Here is a 25,640-nt window from a genome sequence, read left to right as displayed (position 1 = left end):
CCAGTATAAGCCTCTAGGAGCCCAGTTTTTCCTGCAGGGGCCTCTTTTTTCCAAAGCGCAGAGGCATGCCCGCCCTTCTGGGTTCAGACCCACTTGGCCCCATGGACCCCACTGCTCCTTCCCACACTTGGGGTCATGGGTGAGCCTTGCACTGTGGTCCTGGGCCCTTCCGCCCCGTCAGGGGCTCATTCTCCCTCTGCAGCCAGTCTTCACTGTCCTGCCCACTCTCCAGTCCCTCAGATAAGACTGCGAATGAATGAACCCCAACTATGGGAAGGCTTTAAAGGGATCCCGGGCTCCTTGCCACAAAGCAGTGTCCTCACATCCCCATGGTGACCCAGCAAGCCCCAGGCTATGTTGCTCATCTGGAGGCATCTACGTGCTGGGCCACTTGCCCCACGCACTCTTTCTGTGTTATTAGAAGAGAAGCTTTAACTTGCCGCAGAGTGGAAGCATCCCATGGTGGACGCAGAACGAGGCCTGGTAGATGAGCGCTGAGCTCGGCAGGCCATACAGTCCCAGCCAGCAACCCACCTCTCTCCACTGCTGCGGTTTAGACCAACAACTGCCAAAGGTGCGGGGGGCGTGGGTTCTCCAGCTTATCACCCACGAGCTAGCTCTACGCATCCCACTGAGCGCCGAGAGAAGGAAAGTCATTGTTAGGGAGGTGAGCACGCGCTAAAAGCCCTACTTGTGAAACTGTTCATTCAGCACGTGTGGTGGGAAATGACGTGAAAGAAGACCCCACCAGCCCCCGTCAGGAGGTTATCCTCGTCTTCTTCCACGCTGAGGTAGGTGAGCGTGATCAGAAGGCAGGCAGTAAATGAGCCGAGAGTGAGGCTCACTGAACTTCAGGCCAAGTGGGGCTTCCCTTCATGATCCAGAACTTTACCAAAAAAAAATGTGAGAATTCTTAACATTATTCAGAGTGTGGCTGAAACAGCAAAATGGCAAGTCACCCTGTGGAGAAAGTCATATTGAACACAGTAACGCTTTACATTAACAGAACACAAATAATGCTTGATAGAGCTTCTCTTACCTCAATTCCTTCTTTGTTTAAGGCATATTCATCAAAATTCAAAATGGCTATCTTAATCGTTCTCGGAGGGGGCAGCACTGTCAGACCAATATTAATGGCATTGCTCCTCTTGGGGTCCAGGACGATGACCTCCTGCCTTTTTCCATCGGCAGCAGTTTTCTTGGTGATAAAAAAAAGGAGAATCCAAGATTAATGCATCATCTTTGGTCTTTTCTGTGTTTCATTATTAAAAGCAAACTCACTACTTATTTAGAGATGAAAACAAATGGCCCCGACTCAGCTCAGGGAAGGGCTGGCTACCGCTCTGCACAGAGGAAAGAGATCAAGGATTAGCTCTGAGAAGCTGCCAAGCATGGGTCAGCAATGGAACTTCGCGAGTCAGACACATTACAAAATAAAATTGATTTTCCTTCAATTGGGAAAAATGTAATATTTGGCAGGAAGAAAAAAAAATCCTGTTTTTTTCCATAGAAGCAGTGGAAAGAAAACTAAAACCTCTCAGAGCTCCCTTCCTACAGGCTGCAAGGTGTCGGAATGTGCCTTGGTTGGCCCTAGCGCACATGGTACGAGCCCGGAGATGGAGACCATCAGTGTACATGATGAGAAAACAAGAGTGATGAGGAGAATCCGACCTCGTTGGTCAGTCAGCCCCTCTGCATCCCCGGCTGCAAGGCTCCAGGCTCCTCTCACCATTTCCACAGCCTGTGCCCCTGCCAACAGAGGACCTGAAACCCTTAGACACCAGGCGGCTGCCCACTGGGAGGTGAAGAGGGGCCTTCCGAGGAAGGGAAACCAAAAGGAAACCGCTCAAGAAGAATGAAGGATGAATGGGCAAAGGGCCCAAAGAGAGGGACAGGTGTCCTCACGGAGCCCTTGTGTGTATGGCCTCCCTACTGTCCTGGGTGCTCCTTGGGGGGCAGGCCCTCAGCTAACACGTGACCAGAGCCTAACGAGTCTGTGAGGTGGTAAGCCAACAGGGGCCAGGGCCGCGATGACAAGGCGCTCCGCGCCCCCCTCAGCTCTCCAGAAGTTAAGGGTGGGTGGCAACGGGGACCAGTGGATGAGACTCGGCTCATAAGCACCCTGTTTGTGCTCAGATTTCCCTTGAGACGAAACAGAGCTGGGAGGATGACTGTGTTCACATATGGAACGGCCCAGGACAACACTGATGAATGTGGCACAATAAGCCTCCTAAAAGAAAAGGCCTGTTCAGCATGACGGTGGGTGTGCTCCCCATGGGAAAGAGCTCAGCAGCGGGGTAACTACCTTACCTGGGGCTGGAGGGGGTCAGGGTCTGGAAGGGCTGACACTTGAGCTGGGCCCTAAACATTGTCTAGGATGGAGCCCGGAACTGGGCAGTTAAGACAAGGAGAGAAGAGGCTTTGTCTAGCTCGCTGGGAACTGCCAAGGATGAGGCTGGAAGCTGGGGGGCCACATGCAGGGGAGCTCAGGGGCTGGCTGCTCCAGGCCCCAGCCGAGTGGCTGATGCTCGGACGGCCGGTCTCCTGTGCACAGGCCCTCCCGACTGGCCGGGCCTGCGAGCGGCGGAGCTTTCTGGAGAGGCTGGCTTGCTGCAACACTGGAGGCTGGAAGCTGGCAAGGAGAAATGGACTGTGGTTCCTTAAGTCCTCCCAAGCCCTTCCAAACTCAATTGCTAAAATTCTATTTTAAATCCTTAAATATGCATTTGGTAATAAATTAAAATTTCCTCATAAAGAAAAGAACTGAAAGCATCCCAGTTGTTCTGGGGCCTGGTGGCCAGGAGGAACAATTCCTGTGGGTGTGAGCAGTTTTGAATGCCCAGGGACATGTGGTGCCGAAGGTTCACCACTCTGCAGGGCAAACCGATCTTCTATGTATTTAATCAAGTAAGCTTACTGGTAGCCCCTGAAATTCAGCTTTCAAACCTAAGATATTATTTTGTGTGTGGAAAGTGAAGAAGGAACAAGAAAAGGTTTGGCAAAACAATGAGAAGAGGCAGTGAAAAGGGGTGCCAGCACGTGAGGCCTGGAGACCCTACGGTAGACATCCTATCAGCATGTGGAATGGTGCCACGTGAGAAGGGTAGCAGGGACGGCGGGAGGCAAGCACCCCCAGCCAGGCTCCAGGACAGCAGGCGTCTCCTGGAAGGCAGGGGTTCCCCGGGAATCATTACCCTTAGCCTCTCATCTATAGAGCCCCTCTCACTCCAAGAGCCTGGAAAGATGGCTGAGCAGACTGAGCCCAACCCAGCCTGTGTGCAAATGAGGAAAAGATGCCCTCCTCCAGCGAGACAGAGCCTCTGGCAAACAGCTTGAGAGAGAAGCACCACTCAGATTTCAGTCCTTTCCCCTCAGTCAGCATTCAGAACAGCCTACAACGTGCAGACACCTATGTGACCGGCTCTGAGCCTGACCTGTCCTTGTCTCCGTTCCCAACAGAACTCAGTTGACACCAGTGGACACGCCCACACACTCCTCTGCGAGTCAGGGAGCAGCAAGCCACTGAGCATCCCAAAACGACAGGGAGAGCTGTCCCCAAAGATGACTCCGCATGTTTTCAGAGCACTTCGACCCACTCGGTGAAGGAAAGAATAAGAATTAAAGCAGTATCTGAGGAGGGCACGTAGTGCACGGGGCACTGGGTGTTACTGCATCAAAAACTAATGATGTGCTGTATGGTGACTAACATAAAAAAAAAAAAGAATTAGAGTAATATCTGAAATTGAATTTTTCAATCTCTGGATTTTATCCAAGAGGTGTTCTAAATGCTGTTCTTCATAATTAAAACAGACTCCACGAGATGCTGAACACGCATGTGCCCCTGGGGTCTGTGCTGCCCGAAACAAGAGAGGGGTCATGTGGGGATGTCCGATCTCTCCCTCCCTCCCACAGTAACCTAGAACAGCACCTTCAAGGGTGGGCCCAAGGTCTTTGTCCCCGGGGAGCACATGTCCGTGTCTCCGGATCAGCCATCATCGAGTCTGAAGCATCTCAATTGTCTCTCTGTGGTCAAAGCCCCAGATCAGTAAGTGTGACCTACGTGATGTCCTTCACACGGTCCTGTGACAGAGTCTCTGCTTGCAGGGCCCTGCATCTTAGAGCAGATTGGTTCCAGAGAGCAGACCCCAACCCAGGAAGCTGACAACTAGGTGAATCTGGGGCTGCAGGGAACGGTCACAGCCCTCCCCCAAGCCTTAGCAGCCAGCAATAACCACTTAAATCGACCACCCCTTCTACACTTCTCAGAAATCCTCTAACCCTTGGGGCGTGGATGCTGCCTATTTGAAGTCTCTTCCTGGAAGGGCTCACTTCTGCCTTCCTGGAAGCTAGACCTTCAGTCTTCTTGCATAGCTTGGAAAAAGGTTGTTGAATTGCCTTAGGGGCCTCCTTCCTGACCCTTCTGAGAGATCTCTGCTGGCCTTAACAGCATCTCTTTCCGTGGAGGGTAACCTCTTCTCTTACCAGTTTGGCCATTTACAACTCCCCCCACCCCCCGCAACCTTCTTGGCTGAATCAGAAACAAAAACAAACAAAAGCCCTACATGGCATCCAAGGCTGAAGCATTTCCCCAGAGACACATTTCTGGAAAGGCAACTGTTGGCATGCTAGAGGTTCCCTGATAGTTGGGGCTTCAAAGGTGGTGTTCTCTTCTGTACTAAGCATTACTGCCTGGTTCTGCTCAAAAGTTTGGGTTAACCAGGCTTTCTGGAAGCAAATAGAGCCTGGTTTCTTCCCAGGATACCCCATACCCCTTAAGGAAGTTCCTCTTTTCCCCTGAACACTTCGGGACATATTTGGAAAAGTGGCATGTTCAGAGACATATGGTTTCCCCACCCTCCCTTGATATTATTCTTTTGTTGGGGCAACTCTCTCACCCCAGAGTCTGCTGTTCCTGTTTTCACTTTCTGCCAAGTCCTAGTCTAGCATGCTGTGCCCAGAGCCCGGGCCCCCAGGAGCCTCCTTCCAACAATCCTTTCCTCCCTGAGAGTTCTTGAGACTCTCTGAGGTGGAGGACAGAGCCTTGGCTGATTGACCTTTGTCAAAGAATAGTAGAAACAAAATGGAATCCAAGGATCACATGGACAGACTTAGGAGCCCTGAAAGGTAACTTCAGCTGGGATCTGACCATTCATGGCTGTGTGACTTTGGCAAGTCACTGGACTTCTCTGTGCTTCAGTTTCCTCTCTGGCACATATCTCACAAGGTTTGCTGTGAGAATAATATGACAATGGATGTAAAGCAGCAAGAACAATGCCTGGTTCACGGTAGGAACTACAGAAGTATTTGCTAGAACTATCAGAATAGTATTACTGGTATTAATACATGCAAAGTACTTATGACAATGCCTGGAACATAGTGCTTTCTAAAAATGAGCTCTTACCTATTTCCCAACAGCGATTCCTTTTTATTGTTTTTACTCTATTGACATTTTAAAAATACGTGGTCTACCAATACATATTTTTCATGACTAATGAATGCATCTACCACATTTACTGATCAAAGGCACCTACATAAATAGGAATGTCAGATCCGATCAGTGGCCCCACCCTGAAGATGATAGTTCCAGAGGAAAGTATAGAGACTCCATACTCAATGTAGCCCACAGAGCTGTTTGCCGGGGACATGGACAGATTTCATGGGGCTTTGTGAATGACTGAAAATAGCTCATGGTGTTCATTAGAGTCCGCATAGACCTTCCGGCACACAGAATCCCAGAAAATGAGCGCATCTTCAGGGGCACTAAAGATCTTGCAAAAAAGAATGTAGAGAACATCTTGGTTTCTGTTTTTAACAAAGAATATCATGGTGATTTCCACATGCCGAATTCCCTTCTGAAGCTAATAGACTGGTCTCCAGGACTAATGCAAAGGTATATTCTAGAGAAAGAACAGGAGATTTTCCTTTTCCAGAAGACATGGCTGCCTCCATGACTGACAGCAGAAAGGGTACACATTAAGTCACTACCACTAGCTTGGGAAAAATTCAACATCACGTATCTGAGGAGGAAACAGGACTGATCAATCTACTAACACTTTCTGAAGGGAAACCAGACAATGTAGTTTTTTTTAGACCAACGCTTTACAACTGTGGGTACGCAAAGAATCTTCAGTGGTGCTTCTAAACATCACTGACGCGTGGGTTCTATCCTCTGAGATTCTGACCTCCTTGGTCTAGAACAGGGCCACGGGTCGTAGACGTTAAATCATCTCTCATGCAATTAGAGTCACTGATTCAGACTGTTTGTAAGTCTAAAGGCTTTTGAGACAGGACTGTTGAGTAGAAAGGCATTCTTTCAAGAAGAATGCAATTTAAAAATAGGAAACAAAAGGCAGGGATAAGAGAACATTTCTTAAAATAGAAAAACAGTAACAGGGTCCTCCTGTCCATTCTAAGATGTAACAAGGACTGGTCCTACCATTTTTATGAATGATGTAGGATAAAGTCCCAACAGCTATAGACAATGTGGGGAGTTTTTATCAATGTTACAATGCGAATGACGTACCCAACAAATGCCAAGCTCACAGCCCAATGCAGGGAGCTGAACTGGCAGCTATAGAGAAAGTCTTTCCACACTCAGGGGTAAAGCAGCTTTGGATGCTGACTCCTGAAGACACGGCCACACATTCTGCCACAGCTAACACCACACAATCGCATTGTGGGTGTGGTTCTTAGAAGTAAAACAGAAAACCTGGCTCCACCTCTCCACACAGTCCTCGGGCTTCTGCCTGCAGCAGACCACGGTAAGGAAGACCAAGGTCGGACTAGCGCTCCATGGAAGGCAGAAAATTCCTCATGAGGGCAAATATGAACTAAGCATGGGGGGAGAGGGGACCCAAAGGGGAGGCAGGCCATATGGGCAGGTAAACAGGGCTTGGTTTCCAGTCTCCTGATGCTGCCATGAAGAATCAGTCCTCTGAATCTCTAAAGACTGATTTTACTAGAAATAAAGGACGCAACCTTTAAAGAGTGGATATTCAGTGTATAGAACTTGTCACCCAGATGGTGCTGTGACTGAACGTAGAATGTGCGCTCAGGATGTGATTAGATGAACACCCCTAAGCCGAGAACAGTCCCATGAAATACACCACCTCTCAAAACGCTTCTCAGCATCGCTGTCACAGACCCTGGGTCTGGCTCAGCAAAGCACGGGCTTTACGATGATAAATCATTCCTCCTCACTCCCTGCTAACTGCCAAAAGAGTGACGCCAGAAGATATTTTCAAAACTGCCTGTTGAGAAAGTGACAATGACAATGAGGCCATGATACAGATGTCATAAAGATGTGACAGCTGTGGAATTTTCCTAAGTCCTGTAACAAGGGAGACTGATACACATGGGCAAGCATTAAGGCAACAACATCACCCAACTATGTCTAAATAAAGGCTGAAAATCCCATAGTTAGGAAGAGAGTTTCTGAGGAACTTGCCAGAATAGGCTTGCCTTATCATGAAGTTTAGGGGAAAAAAAGTATTAATTTCCCCGTTCTGCAGCAGTCTTCTACAGCTGAGGCTAGCTGCAAAACAGCTGCATTTCCAATGGTAATCATGTGTGTCTAGTACTCTAACGAGGAGACCCCTGAGGGAGCAAGGAAGTGCTTTAATAATCACGCTGGGATGACAGGCATACACCGGGGCCAACCTGGATACACTAGATGTATGGTCAGCCCACTTAAGTCCCAAAGTTGGGTTTTGAACTTCCAGACAGAATTCAGTTTTCTGAGGGTGATGTTAAATATCATTTCTGTATGTCGTGAACTTGAATACAAGGTAGAAAAACTTGACTCTCTTCTTGGAAGAATAAAACAGATTGGGGCAGGTGGGGGGAGTCAACATGGAGAGTGGTGGGGTGGGGGGATCAATACCTTCCTCATTGTTGCCTCAGTTTTCACTTTAAATCAGTGGTGTCAACTTTGGTTGAGTCCCTGGGAAGCTTTTAAAAATAACCCAGGCAGGGACTCACCCCAGACCAAATAAATCATCATTCTCTGAATTTTCTTAACAAGTCACTGCTAATCATTTCTGATACCCTTTGAAATGTCAGGATAAATAAAGTTGAAAAAATTTCTCCAAACCCATTTTGGAGCTCCCTTCCCACGATAAACTTAGTATGCCCAAGGGAGTAAGACAGGATTGAGTCCCCAAAGAGGAGACCAAGTCTCTTCCTTCCTTCTGTTTCCTCTTCCACGCCACACCTGTCTGGGTCTATCTGTAACTCAGGATCTAAAAACTGCCTTTTGGGAGCAGGAGGGACTTTGCCTCTCTTGATTAGGCACACAGGGTGAAGACCACTTCCTGGGGGCTCCAGGTCCGCAGAGGTACTTCCCCTTACCGCCAGGGGCTTTCTGCCCTGACACCTTTCTCTGGGGTCACTCCTATGATATCCTATGTGATTCACCACATCTTAGACCAGCAGTAGAAACACAACATGATGAAATTTAGCACAGGATTTCTGCCTTTCTCCACAAAACATAATTAAAGTCATCTTACTAAAAAGCTATATATATTCCCTGCTGAGAGAGAAAAACTATTTCTAAAACTATGTGGAAAGGAAATACAAAAGCATACTTTTCTGTTCTTATTTCCACTAAGTGGTCACCCAGCCTTGGATCTGGAATGTGAATCTTCATTTTGGGTGTGACCTGGATGGTCATAAGCATGTTCCGGAACTCTGGTCTGGTGTAAGCTGTCTGACAAAACCCAAAACCGATTCCCTTTGCTCTGTGCTGGCTCATGAAGTCTATTCCATTTTATTTGTGTTGCTCGCTATTGTGTTTAATGAAAAACCTCTCATGAGCCAGAATTCGGAAGTGGCTCTTTGCAGCTGTGTTTTATGAAAATCACAGTCGAGGATTAGAAACAGAAGTAAAATCGGTTATATCTGCACTGCGAATGTACATTTAAGGATTCAACTGTCCAATGTGATGTATTTTAATCTTCATGTGCATTTTCATCTTTTGTAACATTTGTGAATTAGTTCCTGCTCACATTTCTTATCCCTCCCCACCGCCAAAGAACAAAGGTACGGGTTTCTGGGTCCCACTGCAGAACATACTTGAATCCATGTGGTAAATTTTTCAATATATTATTACTTTTCTCTTATGCTCTCACCTTATAAAAACTAGGCAAACACGTGTCCTTTAGCCAGGCAATAAAGTATTTTAAGAGATCATCACCTACTTCAAGCAAGAATGGAACTTCGGGCTACTGAGAGGGCACTGACCAGACTCTTGTCACCAACCAGAGCAGGGCCAAAAGAAGGAAGGAGGCAGGTGGACCGCCCATTTTGGGTTTTCTCAGTGAAGCTCTAAATCTTGCTATTTCCTTTGTAAAAATGAAGTCAGAAGTAATTTGATTGCCAAACCGTTACTCCCTTTTCTTCCTCCCACCTGAGTCAAGGGCCAGCAATGTAAGGGTGATGAGCAACCAGGGGAAGCCCAGAGGGAGCACCCCCAGATGAGCCCACATGGGAGGTCAGGGCTGAGGGAGACCAGCCAACTAGATCAGAGGGTTGGAGGGTGGTGTGAGCGAGGGCAGGCCCCGGGTAACTCCGGGGCCTCCAGACACTGCTGTTTAAACCAGCCGGGCCTGTCTTCTCCCAAATGTCGGGCTGCACTGGAAGAACTGAAGGGGGTGTGCGGGCGGCTCAGCACCACATCACCAGTCCTGGGAAAGTCAGGACACAGACGCACAGAGCGGGTGCCCAACCTCACCTTCCTCGATGTCATTTCCTAGAGAGGACCAAAGAAGGTCTCCTTTCGGCTGAAGGAGAGCACTGACAGGACCTGATTTGCTGTGTTGGATCCTAGCCATTTGGATTTATAAGCAGGAGGAAGCTTTAATTCTGATGCGGGGGGATTCCTGAGACTGGAATTGTTTAGATTCACATCATTGCTGAGACTGGGCAGAAATCAACATCAGTGTAAAGGCCAACTTAGGAAGAGCTGCCCTACCCCCAACCCTCCACCCCCCACCCCTCCTCAACCAGGCACTGACCCTGTCACTTGGCTCCTTGTCTGAAGAGCACTCTTGTCCGGACGATGCCGCACGTGCTTTTTGATTCAGAATTCGTACTGGACTGGCAGGTCGGGAAGCCCGACTCAGGTGGCTTTATACTCACCCAAAACGCTGATAAATGGAACACATGTGGAGCTAAAACTAATTTATGGTAAGTTCCGGCCGGTAAGTCTTGCAGACTCTAAATTACTGTGTGGTTACAGCTGAGGTTCCAACTACCACTACCATCAACTAGAATCAACCAAGGTAAGAGTAAATAGACCCATCCCCTGGATAAAATCCATCTGTTTGATAAATCTGCACGACTGCTTTCCTCCAATTAATGCCAGCGTCTATGGCTGGGCTACGCTCATGTTCCCTGGTGTATTGTTCTATCTTTTCCTCTGGGTTATTCAGTTCTTTGAAAGCTACTTTGCCTGACCCTGTTAGGAGGCTGCCGTCCATGTTAGCCAATCAAGGGTCCTGTACTGGTGCACTTTACGTCTAGCACAGGACACAGATTAATCTCAGAAAGGGCAGATTTTTATACGGACCGCCTCTTTTTACCACATAGCCAAAGCAGCGTGAAAGGATTTTGAAATACAATAGAGCTATCAGTCCTACCCAAGAGCGGAAAGGAACTCTGCAAATCAAAGAGCATTTGGGATGCTAGCGGTACCTTCGAGACAGACAGTTCCTTAGATTTAGACTCAAACAGGTGCTCCAGCCTTGACGTGTCCACCTTAATAGGTTCCAGTTTCGACCACAGGAATTCTCTGCAGCGCCGGTTGTTCTTACATGGCCACTCGAACGGCCGCACTTCATTCCAGAAGAGACGGATGGTCTTCTTTTTCTTGGTGAATGCCGGGTGACCCCGGGGGACCTGGGGCCACCCTAAGCCCTGAGGAGCGTTGAATACTGGAGGAGGAGCCAATAAATTACCGGGGACTGGAGGGGGAGGCACGCTGTCCAGCAGGGGCGGTGGGCNCAGGACGTCCACGTCGTCCTCCTCCCCCAGGTCGGTGAAATCCATGTCTTGGATTCTAAGCTCCCTCGGGTTGGCCATGAGCTGGTCCCAGATGTAGTCGGATTCCGTCTTCTGCTGTGCGGATGCTTTCTCTGGGACCTTGTCATCAGGCTCAGCATCAGGGGAGACGGACCCTCTCCCTAGGTCCCCACTGTTGAATTTCTCAGCGAAGGCTTTCACGCTGCCCCGATTGTCCAGACAGCCAACGTCCATCCTCCTAACGCTCTCATCCTGGGCCAGAGAGTTGGCCTGCAGCGTGGATATCCTGCTAGCCAGGCTGGCTACCGCCTCCGCGCCCGGCTCAGTCCTCCCGCTCTCGCCCTCCGCCTTCTCCTCGTCATCCGTGGGCTTTCTGTTATGGGCATACAGCATGTCCAGCATGAACCTTTTGTTGGTGAGGATGTCGCCACACTGTTCATTTACACCGGCATCCTGAACACCTGTGGACCACAAACCTGAAAGCATACGGGGGAAAAAAAAGTGAGCAAGTGGCAGGTGCCTAGTCTCATGAGAAAGCAGTTAGGTGATAAAGAGGCCTTACACACCGAGTGACAAAGAAGACACTGAAATAAAGCGATTGAAAAGGAAGGGGTCACAGCGGAAAGAATGCTCTTGACCAGGAAGAGATGCTGGTCAAAGTCACAATGACCTGCACCAGGACCCAAGACGCTTGTAGGTAGAACACTGCTCTCAGCTCCCACTGTGGCTCATGGGAATCTTTTCCTCACTTTTACTGCCCACCCATGACAGCGGGTCAGGACCCACCCAGCCACAAATAACTAAGGGGCTTCTGTCCTAACTAGACACAGGGAGGCAAGGAAGACGCTCCCTCGCCCACCATAGGATGGTGTTGGAAAGGCTGCAGTTATGTCTGTTTCCCCCTCCACTCCACATCTGTATCAGCGTACCCCAAATGCCTGGGGACACACATAAACCATGCCTCTATTTTAAGTCTGTGGTCACCAGTCTCCAGGAAACCCTTAACACTGCCTGCAGCCTCATTCACCACCTCTCCTGGGGGACCTTTCCCACCTCCCCTCTCTCCTCTACCCTCCCCACCATCTCATCTGCACACCAGCATAGCCTTGCTTCCCAGTTCAACAGCTTAACAGAAGTCAGAGGAGATCTTCCAGGGTCTCATTTGGCCTTCCGCCCACCTGCGCCTGAACCCCAACCATGGCCTCCCTCCAGTGACTACCAATAAACCACCCCCCTTAGCAGGGTCAGTCACTTCCCATGTGCATCTGGAAGCCATTCCAGCAGTTCTCTGTCTGGCATTTCCCATGCTCCTCCCACTAGACTTTCCTGCTGGCATGTTAACATGGTGTAATTTCACCCATCTTAAAAAAACAAAAAACAAAAACAAAAAAACAAAAACTCCACTCCACTTAGCCCTGCAGCTATAATCCAACTTTTCTCCTTTCCTTTAAAGTAAAGCTGCTTATCAGAGTTGTTTTGCTCACTGCTCCGATTTTTCTCCTTATTCTTTCTCTGGAACCCAGTCTAATCAAGTTTTTGCTCTCACTGCCTCTCAAAGCTGCCTCTTCCCAGGTGGTCAAAGACTTTGGTGCTGCACTAGACCCAGCAGCTCACTCCCTCCTTAACTTACAGCCCTCCCTTGGCTTCTAGGATGTTGTATTCACCTGGGTTGCTTCCATTTCTCGGGCTGCTCCTTCTAGTCTCCTATGCCAGTTCCTCCTTATCTTTACCCTTTAAATGTCCTTGCACCTCTTGTGTCCTTGTACACTTAGTTCCCATCTCATCCAGTCTTCGGGCCTTAGGTACCATCGCTGCCCTCATCCCCACCCCCTCTCCGAACCTGCTTCTCCTGCAGCCCTTTCCTATCTCAGACATGGCAACTTTCATCCATCTTGCTGCCAATTCCAAAAATCTCAGTCATTGGACTCCTATTCTTTCACACGGGCATCTAACACAGCAGGGCATCCTGTTAGCGAAATCTTCAAGTCACATCCAGAATCCTCCCACTTTTCTCATCACTTGCCCTGCCATGGTCCTAGTCTGAGCCAGCATGGTTTCTGGCCTGCAACACTGCAGGGGTGTCCCCTAGCTGGTCCCAACTTCCATGCATGTCTCTCTAGAGTCAGTTCTTAACAGCAATGCGATGTGTTAAGAGGTCTGATCAGATCTTTCTGCTCAAAGACTTCTAATGCTGCCACATTCCACCAAGAAAAAAGCCAGTGACCTTTCAATGTTCCCAAGCCTCCTGTGAACCCACATTAATTTTCCTGACAAACATGCCTGGGCCTCTTTAGCTACAGTAGCTGCTTGACATTTCCTAGACCTCACCGGGCATGATCTGGCCTCAGGGCCTTTGCCCATCCCAACACAAAGTGCATCCATTTAACCACACAATTTGCTTCTCAACCTCCTTTTACGTCTTCCCTCAAATGCTATCTTCTCAGTGAAGTCTTCCCCAATCACCTTATTTAAAATTGTGCAACGCTCCCTCCCTCTCCCCAACGCCATTTATCACCCTTGCTGGCATTCGTCACCAGAGCACTTAGTACTGCCTCATCTCCCACACACTTTCCTTATTTATTTTATTGCTGCTTTTGTCCTACCACTGGAATGATTATAATTACTTGTTCAACTGTCCTCTTCATTGGAATGTAAACTCTACAAGAGCAGGGATTAGGGTTATTTGGTTGCTGTTGTTCACTGTTGTACTCCCAGTATCTAGGATGAATCAATGAACGGTCAGGAATATTATTCCTCTGAGTTTGCTTCCTGAGGGCCAGCAGGGCTGTTTGGCGGGCATTCAGGATGTGAGTTCCATCATGTACCCAGGGCCTCTGTGGATACTTGTGTTGGGGGGTGGCAGGGACCTAGGCCACGGATACATGCATCAGGAGCTTGTGTTCCACCAAAGGAGAATGGCCCAATCAAACCTGCTGGGAGGGAGGGACACTGGTCTCTCCCACATGGCCCTGCCCTGATCTTAGAGGAGGCATTACTGGAGAAGCACAAAGGTTCCCTGGTGCTCTGTTTCCTCTGAAGCTTCGTCCTCTGCTCAGCAGTGACCTAACCTCACCAAAGGACCAATAACCAGAACAAGGAGCTCTTGAACCCTTTCAAAGAATATACTTAGGAGACAACCACCATCAAAGAGGGAAGAGACGGCATTTGAGAACATAATGGGAAAATCTGGGTACCTGGAGTCCCTACGCCTGGCCAGACGGCCCATAAATGGGAAGACTGCTTTGAGGTCAGGGAGCTGTAGCACATAAAGTGGCTGAGTCTCTCTCCTTCTCCATTTACTGGGAAATGTTGCAATTTCTTATTTTGTCAACAAGGAAAAGGACACAATCAGGTAGTATTTTAAATGCTGGTGTTCTCCCTTACTCTCTTTATTCACTTAGGTCTTCTTGCATCATTACGTAGTGTTGCTTCTTTGTCTCTAGTAATTTCCTTTGCTCTGAAGTCCACTTTATCCGATATTAATATAGCCTCTCCTGCTTTTCTTTGATTAATGGTAGCATAGTATATCTTTTCCCAACTTTTAACTTTCCATCTGCCTATGCCCTTATGTTTAAAAGGAGTTTTGTATACATGGCATATAGTTGTGTTATATTTGTATCCACTCTGCACATCTCCATCTTTTAATTTAAAGTAATTATTGGCTGGCTCAGTCGGTAGAGCGTGTCACTCTCGACCTTGAGGTTGTGGGTCTGAGCCCCTCGTAAGGTGCAGAGACTACTTACAAAACATAAAGTAATTATTACATTAGGGCTTCAGTCTGCCTCTTTATTTTTTGTTTGTTCTCTTTGTTTTAGTTCCTGTTTCTCCTTTTTTGGTCTCAGGTGGGTTACCTGAATATTTTTTAGAATTTCAATTCGATTTTTACTGGTTTTGGTTATGCTGCTTCATATCATTTTCTTAAAAGTTGCTCTAGGAATTACGATGTGAACGCTAACTTTTCTGTGTGCTGGGATTGATATTCTGCCACTTTGAAGCCCGGAACCCTTACTTCCATTTAGACCCTTTTACCCTCCCTTCTACTTCAAAAACAGAATTGTCCGAACTATTTCCTCTACACACTTGAGCACAACACATCACATTTTAATTTTTGCTTCCACCATCACATATGATTTAAGAAACTTATAAGGCAAAAGATAGTCTTTTTTATTTACTATTTTTACCTATTCCATTGTTCTATTTCTTTCTGAAATTCCGAGCCTTCTTCTGTCATCATTCCCTTTCTGTTCTGAGAACATCCTTTAGCCATTCTTTAAGAGTAGCCTGAGAGTGGCAAATTCTCTTAGTTTTTCTTTAACTGAGAATGTCCTCGTTTTTTCTCTTCATTCGTAAAGGCTACTTCCACTGGATCCAGAATTCAGGGTTAATAATTCTAGTCTTTTAGCACTTGACAAATGCTGTGCCCCTTCTTGCTCGCCTCCATGTTTCAGATGAAACAGTTGGAATTGGCATTCTTCTATAGATAACGCATTGTTTCTTCCTACTCCCATTCAAGACTTTTTATTTTCGATCTTTAGTTTTCAGAAGTTTGATTATCATTTGTTTTGGTGTGAATTTCTTTGGATTTATCCCCATTAGTATTTGCTTAGCTTCTTAAATCTGGAGGCTTATACCTTTTGCCAAATTTGGGAAATTTTCAGTCCTTATTTCTCCAAATATTTTTCCAGCTTTCCATTGGTCCCTACTGATTCTGGGTTGGGAAGAATAGATTGCAGACTAGTTCTACCTCCAACCACATCATTCTGCCTTTTTTTTGTGCTGGGTGGGAATGGAGGTTGAGCTCCCTGCTGGGCCCAGCTGGTGTCAGAGAAGGAGTGCAGGGGCAATAGAATGCTGGTTAGTCCTCTTCAACTGCCTCCTCAAGTCTGTCTCCTACTGGGTGAAAGTGAAATCTCAGATCTCTATAGGACCCCATTGACACTACCTCAATAGGGGAACTGGGATGCCCCTTGCTTCTGCCCTGTAGGAGATAGAATATCAGTTCCCCATTAGGCCAGAACTACCCCCAGCAAGGAAATGAGAGAGCATTACTGGCTCCTATTGGGCAGGGGACAGAGGACTAGCTCCCTCCTGAGTCCCACTGACACCACAGAATTGGAGGGAGGGGAGAATGGGAACTCTGTCACCCGTTTCCATGGAGTGGAAGTTATAGAAGATCACTTCCTCTTTGGTCCCACTGAAATTACTAGGTGGGAGAGGAATAGGACAGCAGCAGATTTTCCATTACTGCTTGTCTAGGGTACGGCATGTATTAGTAGCCAAAAAGGTTTTCTGTTCTGTTAGGCAATCCTTTTCCCAATTCTTTGGCTATGGGAATAGGATTTACTTTGAGCTTCACTGCCATGTCACTGAAGTCCAAAGGTCCTTAGACAGTCTGCCTTCTTTCCACTTTTCAGAGTCATCCTATGATTGATTGTTCTGTTATGCCCAGGGTGTTCCTATTTTAGTTGTAAGAGGAAGGGACTGGGAACTACAGAGCTGCTCCATCTTAGCCAGATGCCTCTTGATTCAATTATTCATCAGTGGTTTTTTTGAGCCTCTACTATGTTCTAGTCCTACAGCTAGGAGGTGAGGACTCACAATGAATAAGACAGACATCCTCATCCTCACAAAGCTTACACTCAAGTGGAGGTAAAGGACAGTTATACAAGGCATTACAGCGAAGTGTAACAAATGCTACGATAAAGCCTCTCACACTTAACACCATGGAGTGGAACACATGAAACAAAAAGAAAGCCACACAACCAGAATAAGTTGAGACTCTTTCAAGCGCTACAGATTCATTTCTGAGTAATGGATACAATCACTAGGATCATTCTGATTGCTGTTGTGATTTGAGAACACTCTGAAAGGCAAGAGCTGTGATGACGGAGCTGCCTGGCTTCACAGCTGCTGATGGTGCCTAGGAGCAGGATTTTCTAGGAACTAAGAAGCTACAACAAATAAACACAATCACATCTCTTAATAGCACCAGACTAAAGCAGAAAAAATCACTGCAAAGCCCTAATTCCTGAGTCAATAGTCTTGGACACCACCAGCTTTTGGTAGAAAGTCAATGGTTCTTCACTGGGAGCAGAGTCTCCATTTTTGGAAAGTTGCCCTTATTTGGAAAAATATTGGACAATCTGATCCAAGAAAGTTCTGTTCCTTGGCTTCTTCTCACCAACCCAACTTGTTGATATGTTTTAGGCTTGCTAAACCTAGTGATGACGAATAATGCCTACAGCTATTTATAATAAAACATGACTTAAGACCAAACTAATCAAGAAGACTTACCCGACCCAACTCCCTGTACCATGACCATAATCACGTTAAAAGTGAATACTAACAAGTAGAATTTGGGACACTAACTGCCATCTGATTTTGAAAGAAAATTAAATATCAGTATATGTAATACCTTCTAGCACATACATCTTCAACTAGACACGAGGTTTTCAATGCAATAATTACTAAGATGTGAACTCACAAAGACTTCCAGTTCTTGTTCAGTACATCATAATGGCCAGCAATATAAAGAATAAAACTTATTAATATAGCTGGTGAAAACTCAAATATCAAGTAGGACTAAGCCACTGGTTGATAGGTCTCATGGTAGGCATGATGGCTCCATTCATTCATTCAATTTTCATTCACACACCCATGCCTCAGGGACAATGTATCCTTAATCTATGAGCTAACGAGCCATGCATGGGTCATGTCACTGGCTGTCAGGCCCCAGCAGAGCTTCCATGATGCACTTTGGGCCCAAGACATAGGGTCCTTGAGTGTGTATCAGCCTGTAGGTTAATGAAGGCTGGCTAGTAAGACATGGGTCCACTGGTGGAGGGTGTTAGTCGAGAGAGGTGGCTGTCATCTCAACAGCACACAAGTCATGGGTAGAAAAATCAACCTTATGGGGTTGCATATGAACCATAAATCAATAATTATTCCTATAATCCTCTGTGGCACCCTCCCTGAGTCCCCAGTGAGGATTAACATTCCATTTGGTCTCTCATCATAAAGTCACCGTTACACAGATGAACTGAATGAGAATCCGCTATAATGCCAAAAAGATCTAATTTCATAAAGAAAAGCAAATACTTTCTAACCAAAGAGCGGCCCTGAGCATACTGAAGAAAGTTCCTTAAATTATGTATATGCCACTGGCGTACATCAAATTGACTTCAGCATTTTTTGAACTGCCACTTTCTTTCTAGAGGTACTCATTCAATTCATTTTAACAAATTTGCTCTGGTCTGAAATGTCCATCATAATGGCTTCGCACACTTCACTGAAGAAATTTTCAAGGGAGCGGATACCAACATGACATATGTCTAAATTTAACTCAGAAAAAAAGCTACATTTGCTGTTAAAAAGAAATTAGAAGGAAATGAGGAATTTCTCTTTTGGGACTTATTCCTCAGGAAAAGTCCTTTGCTGTCCTCATTATTGGGCCATTTTTCCACCTGTTGAAGTAATGGTACAACAGCCTGGCACAGGGCATGGGGGCCACCTCCCCATGGGGCAGGAAACTGAGGGCTGCCCACAGCGTGGCCACACCCCTCACCTCTAGACACCAGGTGACACAACCCAGTGAGCGAGCTGAGCCAGCAGGGTCACCTCTGGCCAGCAAACCAACTCCCCCTCCCAGGGTTCCCTGGAATGTATTTACGAAGAAAAGGGGCTATATTACCAGTTCCCCTGTCCCTGGAGAGCTTATCCTCCTTCTCTTCCCTCTCTAACGTGCTGCTGGAGGACGAGATGCTGGAGGCAGAGCAGTTGTCCTTCTCGTTCACCTCCTCGCTCTGCCTCTCTTTCTCACTGAGGGAGGCCCGCTCTTCCGGCTCTTGCTCCAGTGCTTGCTCCACGTCACTCTCTGCTCCCACGCAGGCAGGGGCTACTTCAGGGTTGGCCTCATCCGTGCCCTGCCCCACCTCTGCCTCCGGTCCAGGCTCAGGATCCCCAGCACTCCCTGCTGGAGACAACAATGGAGATTTTAATCACAACAGGAATTTCTTGGGAATGTCAAGTGAGGTGTGAAAGTCTACATGAGGCTGATTCCTCTTTGCTGTTTGTTGTGGGCAGATTTCTAAAGATGGCCCCCAGGATTCCTATCCCCTGGTCATTCAGTCAAACACTCCTCTAGGTACTGCTGATGGTGCAGTCTCTAGTCACTGGACTCTAAGATGTGGAGATTATCTAGGGGGGCCTGATACAACCCAGTGAGACTTTTAAAAGCACAGTGTTTTCTGATTGGCCACAAAAAACAAAGAGAGATTAGAAACATGTGGCCTTAAAGATGGAGGGGTGATGTGACGGACAAGGAATGTGAGTGGCCCTCTAGAAGCTGAGAGCAATTCCTGGCCAACATAAAATAAAGAACAGGGACTTCGGGCCTGTGAGTGCAAGAAACCGACTTCTGACAACAACGTAAATGAACCTGGAGGTGGATTCTTCCCAGGGCCTCCAGTAAGAGACAGGCCAGCCACAGCCTTGAGTGGGGCCTCGTAATACCCAGGGCTGAGAACCCCGTTGAACCCTGCTGGACTTCTGACCTATGGAAACTGTGAGAGAATGAACGGGTCTACTGTGAGTCACTGTTTGCGGTATTTTGTTACAAACCAGGATCAGCCTTGTGTTTTATCGGTAGCCAAACCAATGGGGACTGTCGCCCCTCACTTGAATTAGGTTTGCTCATAATTTGATTAGCCCATGATTTTGAAAGTTGTTCAGGAGAATCACTCATGGGCCCAGAACTATGTATAATCCTATCAAGACTGGAGATGTGATGCCCGTAGCAAGGTAAAATGTTCATGTTGCCATGTGTAACATCCTCTACAGAACAGGAAGATGGCATAGTATGGCCTTGCATGGTTTTACTGAGCAAAATTCTCAGCTGGGCACCATATATGGGTGGCAAATGACTGAAAATACAGAAAGTTCTGAGCCAGCTGCCACATGTGAAGGCCAGAGGGAGACGGGTGACTCCTGAGAGCATGAGCTTCAGGGCTGGGCGAAACCACATCGCTGGAATCATGGCAGTGTGCCCTAAGAACGCGTGCTCAAGCCCTAGGCATGTGCTGCGCAAATACAGAAAGTCAGCAGGGTCTGCACAGGGCAGGAACTGTAAGACACCTGCCCAGACCCCAGGAAAACAAGCAGATCAGGGCGTTCCCTCTGGGGAGGCAACCTGCTGGCTCAGGTAAGGGGGGGATGGCTGCCAGTGGAGTTTGCAGAGCTCACCCTCCAGCAGGCCAGCCAGTGCCATTCCCATGGGACAGGAGAGCTCAGGCCTCACTGGGAAGGAGCCCAGCTGCCCTCAGCTTCCCAGCCAGAAGTCATTCTTCCAAGACTCCTTGGGTTCAGCACCCCCATGCCCCATCTGCTCTTAGGCTGCCTTCCTCCGAGAAAGAGGGAATTGGGGAAGGTGCAATGTCAGCTTCTCCTTATGTCCTTGGGTAAGTTCCAGCCACCGAAGAAGAATCACTCCTCCAGGAGTCTCTCTAGTGCCCGTCAGGTAGGACCTGAGTGTAGAGGTCAGAGAGCCTCTCCGTTCTGCCTGCCCGTGGCTTCATGACAGGCTGTCTATCTTCTAGTCTAGTACAGCAACCTGCTTCCCTGGGAGACTAGAGGAAGGCAGGATGGGGCAACAAAGCCCTCTGCTGTCTACTGGCTGTCCTGCTGGGTGTCCCCAAGAACTGGTGATATGAGGACAAAGTTTCCAGGCCGAGATGTGCTGCCTGGCAGTAGCAGGAGGAAACCAAGGGACATATAACCATGAGCCCACATACTTAAGCGTGGTACCATCGGACACTCTTCCTCAAAAGCAAAGACTGAGCTGAGTACAGGGAAAGAGTGAATACATCCTTGAGAAAAATTCCCTTTGGTATTAGAGGAATTTTTATGGTGATTTCGTCTTCATCTGATAATAAAGTATTTAGCAAGGAGCTACAAACACCCCTTCATTTACGAGCAAGGCAGAGCACCATGTGACCAATACCACTGTCATCCTTCGGTTGACAGCAGACATATGTCCTTGCGCACATTTACTTCAGAGCAGCCACATCAAAACGAAAATGTGTTTCCAGCCGTCTAGCATGTGGCAGGCATTTGAAGTTTAATTGGTGAGCATATGGCGAACACTGGCTGGGGTGCCTCCCTGTGGCTTTATCACTGACAGGGTGGTTGCCGTGGGTCTGTGTCCACTCTCTATCCCCAGGACACTGGGCACGCGAAGTGGGAAAGACCCAGGATTCGGTGGCGGTTTGACTTCAGCGCACGCCGCCATCATGTGTCCTTCCACCGAAGCAGCAACTCTGGCCCCTGATGAGCCATGGCCTTCTCTACAGGTGTGGTGAGAGACATGCACGTGCTAGCGAGCCACACATCCTTGTGGCTAAGACACGAAACAATTTCACACCCCTCCGCTAGGGCCCCACTTCATGGAGGCATTTCCACGTGCGATCGACCAGCGGGTGGTCTCTCTGTCGCAACTGCTGGGGAGGTAGCCATCGCCACACCAGCCTCCTGACCAGAACGCCGACTCAGTAGCACAAGCCCGGACTGCAAACCTGTGGCACGGAAGGCTGTCCTGGCGACGGACAAATACTCACACACATTCGAGTCAAGCAAAACCAGCACAGCTAGAGAGTGACGGTGTGGGAGCAAACACACACCACTGCTTCCTGACGACAACACCCGTCCTGCACATGCCTGGCCGCACACTTGTCACTGACAGAACACACACCCCGGCTTTCAGAGAGCTTGCTCCTCAGCTATGGAAACAGGACATGAAAACCCATCAATGGGGATCACAGTGGTATGTCGCTGGACACCCAAGGGAGGGCACTGGGTAACAAGGGACAGGGGATCCCTGGAAGGAGCAGCCGGGACCCACAGCAGAGCCCTTCTGCAGCTGCATTAATCAAACACAGGAATGACAAGGGAAAAAGGTCCCCAAGGGCTGAGACCTGACCTTCCTCTTGTGTCCACGAGCCCCTAGCACAGTATTGGGTTGACATCTGCTCTACCAGAGTCTTCGCTGACACCCAGGAAGCTCTCTGAGGCTGTACCCGAAATTTCAGAACATTTCTGCTCCCCTTTCCCATTCTTCTCCATCAGGTCCCCTCTTATCAGCACCCCCTCCACACATACACCCCCATTCCTTGAGTCACTGCCCTCTGCCAGGCTACCCCACTCTGGGCAGACAGGGGGAAAAGTATCATCTACCCTCCTGGAGTGACCAGGAAGCAGGAGGAACCATATCCTAGGAGTCTCCAGGAACAGTCCTAAAGAGAGCTAAGGCATTTGTCAACACCTAAGGGTGGAAACTGCTCACAACTTCCCCCTATTGCCAGCCCTTGTGTTTAGTGAACCTTTCTCTGGCCCAACAATGGTGTTGGTGGTGAAAGACACAGTGATCCGTGAGTAACACAAGTGACAGACTCAGTGCTTGTCATCACAGGGATCACAGAGGAGCAAAGAGAACCTATGTGCCTGGCCATGGCCCCTGCATGGCAAAGATGGGGGAACCCTACCCCAATGAACATGGACATTCCAGCCCCCTGGCTCACCCAGACATGGTTAAACATACCCATACACGTGACAGAGCTCTAAAAACAGCAGCATGGTGCCCTGGGGGGCGGGGGGGGGCTGGTATGGCAAGGGACTTCCGCAAGGCCTGGGAAGGAACATAAGCCGCTTTGCCAAAATGACATTTAAGCAGGGTCTCCAAGGAGGAAAATGAGTTAAAAGGGTGAAGAGTGGCTACGAGAATGTTCTGGGCAGAAGGAAGAAGTATGTGCAGACACCGAGAGCACGGGGCATGCTGGAGGAATGAAAGCTATCTGTCTTGCTGTTCTTGCAAGGCAGGGTGAGGACCTAGGATGTCACACTGAGGGCGGTGATGGCTGCTGTAGGTAGAGACAGGCAAACAACACTTCCCGCTGGGACAGCTGACGCATGCCTGGTGCTATGGGTGAAGCTCCTCAGTCGTGTGGAGCACCCAGTCCAGGAAGCAAGCCCTGCAGACAGAGACTAAGGAGGAAGAGGCGGATGCCAGACACTGGGGCTCAACAGACCGTGATGAATAAAAACATGGCACCCATGGGAAGCTGATCCCACTCCAGAGAGCCACTAAGGGAGCTAGCCGGTCAGCATCTGAGGGAAGCATGGGGTGCTGTCTCCCTCTGAGGACTGCAATGGAGCACACCTCACATGAACGGTCTACTAAATCCACACAACCCCTCTGTGGGGAGGCCTCTCCTATTGTCCTCAGAAAGCAAGGCTGGGGAGGGAAGAGTGAAGGCCCAGGCCATGGTGCTGGGCAGGGTACCCATTCCCGAGCACATGCCTATAAGGACCTTGAAGCCCTGCCTTTGATGCAGGGTCAGAAATGACTGCAATAGGGGCGCCTGGGTGGCAGCGTTGTTAAGCGTCTGCCTACGGCTCAGGGCGTGATCCCAGCGTTACGGGATCGAGCCCCACATCAGGCTCCTCCGCTATGAGCCTGCTTCTTCCTTTCCCACTCCCCCTGCTTGTGTTCCCTCTCTCACTGTCTCTATCTCTGTCAAATAAATAAATAAAAAATCTTTTAAAAAAAATGACTGCAATAAACCAAACCTGCAAGTCAGGGGCTGCCAGGGCTCCCCGCCCCCAGCCTTTCCATCATGAGCAGCCATGCCCGCCTATCACCCCGGACGAAGGAAGGACGTGAAGATCTGCCGCATCTCTGGGGCTGAGCGGAGGAGGAGAGGAGTTGAAAGAAGTTCCTGGGCCAAGCACCAGGTAGTCCTTCCCGCAGCAGGTATGAGTATGAAAGCAAAGGGAGGACATGGCAAGAAATGCCTGGCAACATAAAAGGCATCCAAAACCGGGACCTGTCTTCCTGGACCACATCCTAATCGAGCAGACTGATGGGATCCTGGCATTGCCAGAACGCACTTAGCAAAGGCCAGAAAAATGTATTTGGCCAGATCCTGCTCTGACCTGATTCAAAGGGCTTTAAACTAAATTTTAAGGTGGGTGTGCAGAGAGGAGAAAAAGGAGAAAAAAAATCAAAATTAAACTGCATAAAGGGATATAGGAATGGCTAATTTAGGTAATGTGGAAGAAATCATTGAAAGGAAGAGATCCACAGTATACTCAGAAAGAAGTAACAAGGAACCTGGTTGTCACCATCCTGGGGATGGGCCTGCAACCCAAACATGGCCACTGAAGGGAATTCTTTATCCAAAGAAAACAGACATTACAGGAGAGAGAGACTGGGCGTGGGAGCAGGATGGGAACCCATCAACATGAGAACCACAGGGAAAGAGGGAAAACGTCACTGCTTTTGTTGAGAGAATATAACAGGGTATCCGCCAGATGCTGGGACTTCCTTCATGCAGATCACAGAAGTGGGAGGGAGATGAGAGAGAACAGGCCCTGAGCAACTTAGCCAGGGCAGAGGATGGCTCCTAACAGCTAGTTCTCTTTGTCCCTCTGAAAGCCCAGCACCAACTCATCTGGTCCCGAAAATCTAACTAGACATCCGGCCCAACGTACTGGGTACCGAGCGCCTTCTATATACTGGCGCGTCCCCGGAACCACATACACGCCACGCTATGGAGTCCTCATACCAGCAGTATGAAGATTTGTGTCCCCGTGTGGGAAGTGAGGACACCTGCCCAGAGAAGTTAAGCAACTTGTCCAGGGCTACACCGTGGGCTGGATGCTCACGGCTGCTTCTCCAGACCACTCTCTGCTCTGTGCCCTGGGAGGCTGGCTGCCTCTCACTTTCACAGGGTGGTAGCAGCGGGGCGGGGGGGAGGGGGAGGAGAGGCTGGAGTATTTATGACTCCACTCTCTTCACATGGGGCCTCAGTTTGGCAGAGGTGATCAGGCCACCGTTTCTGTCCTGTGCCCTCCTTCCCAAGGCCACAGCTCTTACTGAGTCCCAGGCATGGACCAAGTTCCTCCAGGCCTGGAGGTGGGAGCAGTGTGGACAGTCTCCCACCACTGCTCGTCTCCAGAGGCTTCTCCACCGGATGGTCCTGTGACCTTCCCCACACCTCCGTGAACGGTTTCTTCACTGGCTGCCCTCAGGCACCCTCTGAGCACATCTATCTCCTTCCAGCCTCCCCAACAAGCAGAGCTGGGATTTGCACACCATGGGACTGACTGAAAGCTCAGGCTATTAATCATGATGGCTGTGAGGTGGGAGACTTATGCTGTAAAGGAGAAGTACATAATCATTCCTGAGGAGACAAGCAAATATACCATGCAGCATGCACGAACCTTCCAGGTCTGCTTTCATCCATGTCCCTGACAGCTGAGTCCAGAGTGTCCAGTTGGGATCTCCTGTCATGCAACTTTTCTTTGAAGAGATAAATTGCTGGTAGAAAGATCTGAACTTAATAAGTCTTTGGGTGGCTTCAATTGATTTCAGTCTGTGATGGTGTCTCGATGACTCTGCCAGGACTTGGCTCTCTGGCAGGTCTTACGAAACCAAGGGCTGGGCCAGCCAATTCTATAATAGTTGCTCCAAATCCTGTACATTCCAGGGACCTCCCCAGTTCAGAGCTCATAACTAACACCATCAATGTTAAACTTGTGGTTTAATCACATAAATGTGAAAAAGGTCC

At 48.6% G+C, this 25,640-nt stretch overlaps 1 protein-coding gene across 11 annotated transcripts in view; it reads right to left on the bottom strand.

The window, feature by feature from the left end:
- The window catches only part of FHOD3 (formin homology 2 domain containing 3), a 505,390-nt gene that overhangs the window by 45,180 nt on the left and 434,570 nt on the right, over window positions 1-25,640 (bottom strand). For all 11 annotated transcript variants that reach the window (XM_034643279.1, XM_034643277.1, XM_034643280.1 and 8 more), the window contains 3 exons: window positions 18,710-18,988; window positions 10,693-11,495; window positions 1,040-1,198 (listed from right to left, as the gene is read on the bottom strand). In XM_034643279.1, coding sequence (XP_034499170.1) covers window positions 1,040-1,198; window positions 10,693-11,495; window positions 18,710-18,988 — 1,241 coding nt within the window. The remainder of the gene's footprint in view (window positions 1-1,039; window positions 1,199-10,692; window positions 11,496-18,709; window positions 18,989-25,640) is intronic.

The sequence above is a fragment of the Ailuropoda melanoleuca genome, chromosome 14, assembly GCF_002007445.2.
Source record: "Ailuropoda melanoleuca isolate Jingjing chromosome 14, ASM200744v2, whole genome shotgun sequence".
Taxonomy (NCBI): domain Eukaryota; kingdom Metazoa; phylum Chordata; class Mammalia; order Carnivora; family Ursidae; genus Ailuropoda; species Ailuropoda melanoleuca.
This window is presented reverse-complemented; position numbering and strand designations above follow the sequence as displayed.